This window comes from Silene latifolia, chromosome 4 (assembly GCF_048544455.1).
Source record: "Silene latifolia isolate original U9 population chromosome 4, ASM4854445v1, whole genome shotgun sequence".
Taxonomy (NCBI): Eukaryota; Viridiplantae; Streptophyta; class Magnoliopsida; order Caryophyllales; family Caryophyllaceae; genus Silene; species Silene latifolia.
In genome coordinates this window covers 36,644,868-36,647,944 of record NC_133529.1, presented here as the reverse complement: position 1 = coordinate 36,647,944, position 3,077 = coordinate 36,644,868, and the positions used below count along the sequence as shown (strand labels likewise).

Here is a 3,077-nt window from a genome sequence, read left to right as displayed (position 1 = left end):
TCAAGCACGATTTCGCAATCCTACCAGCCATTCCTTGTCTCTATCTCCCAGATTCTCAGTGAGACTCAAGGTACGATCTGTTACCTCTTTAATGATTTGGGTAACCAATTTCGTCGGATTAATCAAAATTAATTCATGCTTACATAGATTTCGTTGCTTCCAGATGCCATAGATACACGCATTAAGGATGGCGTTGATGATATCTTTCCGCATCCCAGAGCCCTTCAGACCTCTCCTCCATTCTAGGAAATCATCCGCTGAAAAGCACTCTCCAATCAATCCGCCCATAAGGTCAAGGACCCTGGAGCTGTACTCACATGCAAAGAAGAGATGTGAAGCCGTCTCAGATCCAGTTCCACAAATCTCACAGGTATCATTGTCACTGATCCCGAATTTGAGAAGCTTATCCTTAGTGTTTAGAGCATTATGCATATAAATCCAGGATAGGAAACTGTGTTTAGGCAGAGTGTATTTATTCCATACGAGCTGATGCCACTGAACTCTCTCCCCTTTATTTCTGATGAAATCATACCCTTTTGCGATAGAGTATTCCCTTCCCTGATCCATTGCCCATACGTGATGCTGATAAGATTCCTGAAAAATGGACTTAACAAAGCAAATTTTCCTCCAAGACCAACTCGAGTTACTTGTAGGAGAGTACTCAAGCCAATTATCCCCTTTTATGTAAACTGCATTAACCCATTTAACCCATAATTGGTCTGGTTTAGTTGCCAACCACCAGACCAATTTCCCTACAGATGCTTTGTTCCACTTTGGTTAGCACATTCAGTCCAAGCCCACCTTCATTCTTAGGTCTGCAAATTTTTTCCCATGAGACAAGTGGGGATCTCAGATAATCAACCCCTCCATCCCATAGGAAATTTCTACATATGGCCTCAATCCTTTTGAACAATCCTGCAGGTAGAATAAAAATACTATCCCAATAATTGTGCAAAGTCTTTCGAACTGCCTGAACCAAGACCATTCTACCTGCATAGGATAGCTTTCTAGCCCCCAAATTCCTTATTCTCTGAACTATTTTATCAATGAGAGGCTTACAGTCCTTGGCACTAAGTCTTGTAGTTTTAATAGGAACTCCAAGGTATTTGAAAGGTAGGGCCCCTTCCACCATCCCTGAAATACTCAAAATGTCCTGTTTCAAGCTCTCATCAACCCCATTGAAGTAGGCATTAGATTTTCCCTTGCTCATATTGAGACCTGAGGATTTAGAGAAAGTTGCAAAGGATCTTAGAATAGTCATCATAGAAGGACCATCTCCTTTACAAAAAAGTAACAGGTCATCTGCAAACATGAGGTGGGTGAGCTTCATCTGCTTACACATAGGATGGAATTTGAACTCATTAGCTCCAGTTGAATAAGTTAAAATCCTAGACAGGTACTCCATGCTCACAGTAAAAAGAAGGGGAGATAGAGGGTCTCCCTGTCTCAACCCCCTTTCCCCTTTGAAAAACCCAAACACATTGCCATTAAGATTGAGTGAATAACTTGCAGTTGTTACACATTGCATTATCCACCCTTTGAATTGTTCTGGGAATTTTAAGGCACTGAGCATTTGATCTAAGAACTCCTATTCCACTGTGTCATATGCCTTTTGGATATCCATTTTGAATAGACACCTTGGTGAGACAGCCTTCCTTTCATATAGCCTAATGATGTCTTGGCATATGAGGATGTTTTCCATTATACTCCTCCCTTGAATGAAACCTCCCTGATTTTGGGAAATCAGGTCTGGTAAAATTCTAGCCAATCTGTTACATAAGATTTTAGAAATGCACTTATAGATAACATTGCAGCAAGCTATAGGTCTATACTGAAGGACACTAGTGGGTCTCTCAATTTTAGGAATAAGAGTGACGAGAGTAGCATTGATCTGTTTGAGTATTAAGCCTGACTCAAAAAAATCCAATATTGCAGCAGTAATATCATCTCCCACTATATTCCAACTATCCTTCAAAAATTTACTCGAGTACCCATCAGGTCCAGGGGCTTTGTCATCGGGAATCTGAAAAATTACCTCTTTAACCTCTTCTTTAGTGACTGGAGACAGAAGAATATTCCTATGGAAATCAGTGCACACCCTCCCTTGTCTGACTATAGACTTATTGACTTTGGAGATGGTTGATTTGGACCCTAGCAGATTGGTGTAATAGCTCAAGAAAGCACTTTGGATGCCTTCTTGATCACTGTGAATATTGTTCCATTGATCACTGATTTGGCAAATAAAATTTTTGTTCCTTCTTGCCCTCAAGACTCCATGAAAGTATGCTGTGTTAGAATCCCCATCCTTCAACCAATGAGCTTTTGCTTTTTGTTTAAGATAATCCAATTTAGCAGCAAACATGGTATTGAATGTTTGATTGGCTTCATATTCCTGCTGAATTAGGTCCTTGTCACCTGGATACTCAATAAGCTGTTCCTGCAGATTCTTCAATCTGAGTTGAGCAATGTCAGCTCTATTCTCAATATCAGAGAAATGAGCTTTATTGATCTTTTTAAGTGCAGGCTTTAACAGTTTCAGCTTCTTAACCACTTTGTACATTTTAGTGCCAGAGATTTCATGTTGCCAGACCTGAGATACACACTCCTGGAAGCCATCAGCTACACTCCACATATTAAAATATTTGAAAGGTCTATGCTGATTTCCCCTAGAGAACCCTTACTCACTAAGCAAGGATTATGATCAAATTGACCTTCAGGTAAGAAATTAGCAATATAATCAGGGAAGTTGTCCATCCATTCTTTATTCACCAACCACCTATCCAACCTACTATACACTCTTGTTTCAGGAGGCTGCTTGTTATTCCACGTGTAGTACGCTCCAGTTGCTGCAATGTCCATGACCCCACACTCTTGTAGGCAATCATGAAAAGGATCAGATTCAGCCTCTGTGACCCTGCCCCCTAGTCTTTCATTAGCTTGTAAAACACAATTGAAATCCCCCCTATGGCCCAAGGGGCATTAACCTGCTTAGCAATACTTTTGAGGTTCAACCATAGGGCTTCTCTATCTCCCACTCCATTGAAGGCATATATGATGGTCATATAAAATTGCATATG

The 3,077-nt window shown here is 40.5% G+C and overlaps 1 protein-coding gene across 1 annotated transcript; it reads right to left on the bottom strand.

The window, feature by feature from the left end:
• On the bottom strand, positions 1-567 carry LOC141651385 (uncharacterized). The gene has a single exon (XM_074459100.1). It carries the CDS (start codon positions 565-567, stop codon positions 1-3), a length of 567 nt encoding a protein of 188 aa, XP_074315201.1.
• Between the last annotated feature and the right edge of the window lie 2,510 nt (positions 568-3,077).

Bases quoted from the DNA above. Each gene is read 5' to 3' on its own strand.
- LOC141651385 (XM_074459100.1), bottom strand. From the start codon at position 567: ATGGATCAGGGAAGGGAATACTCTATCGCAAAAGGGTATGATTTCATC.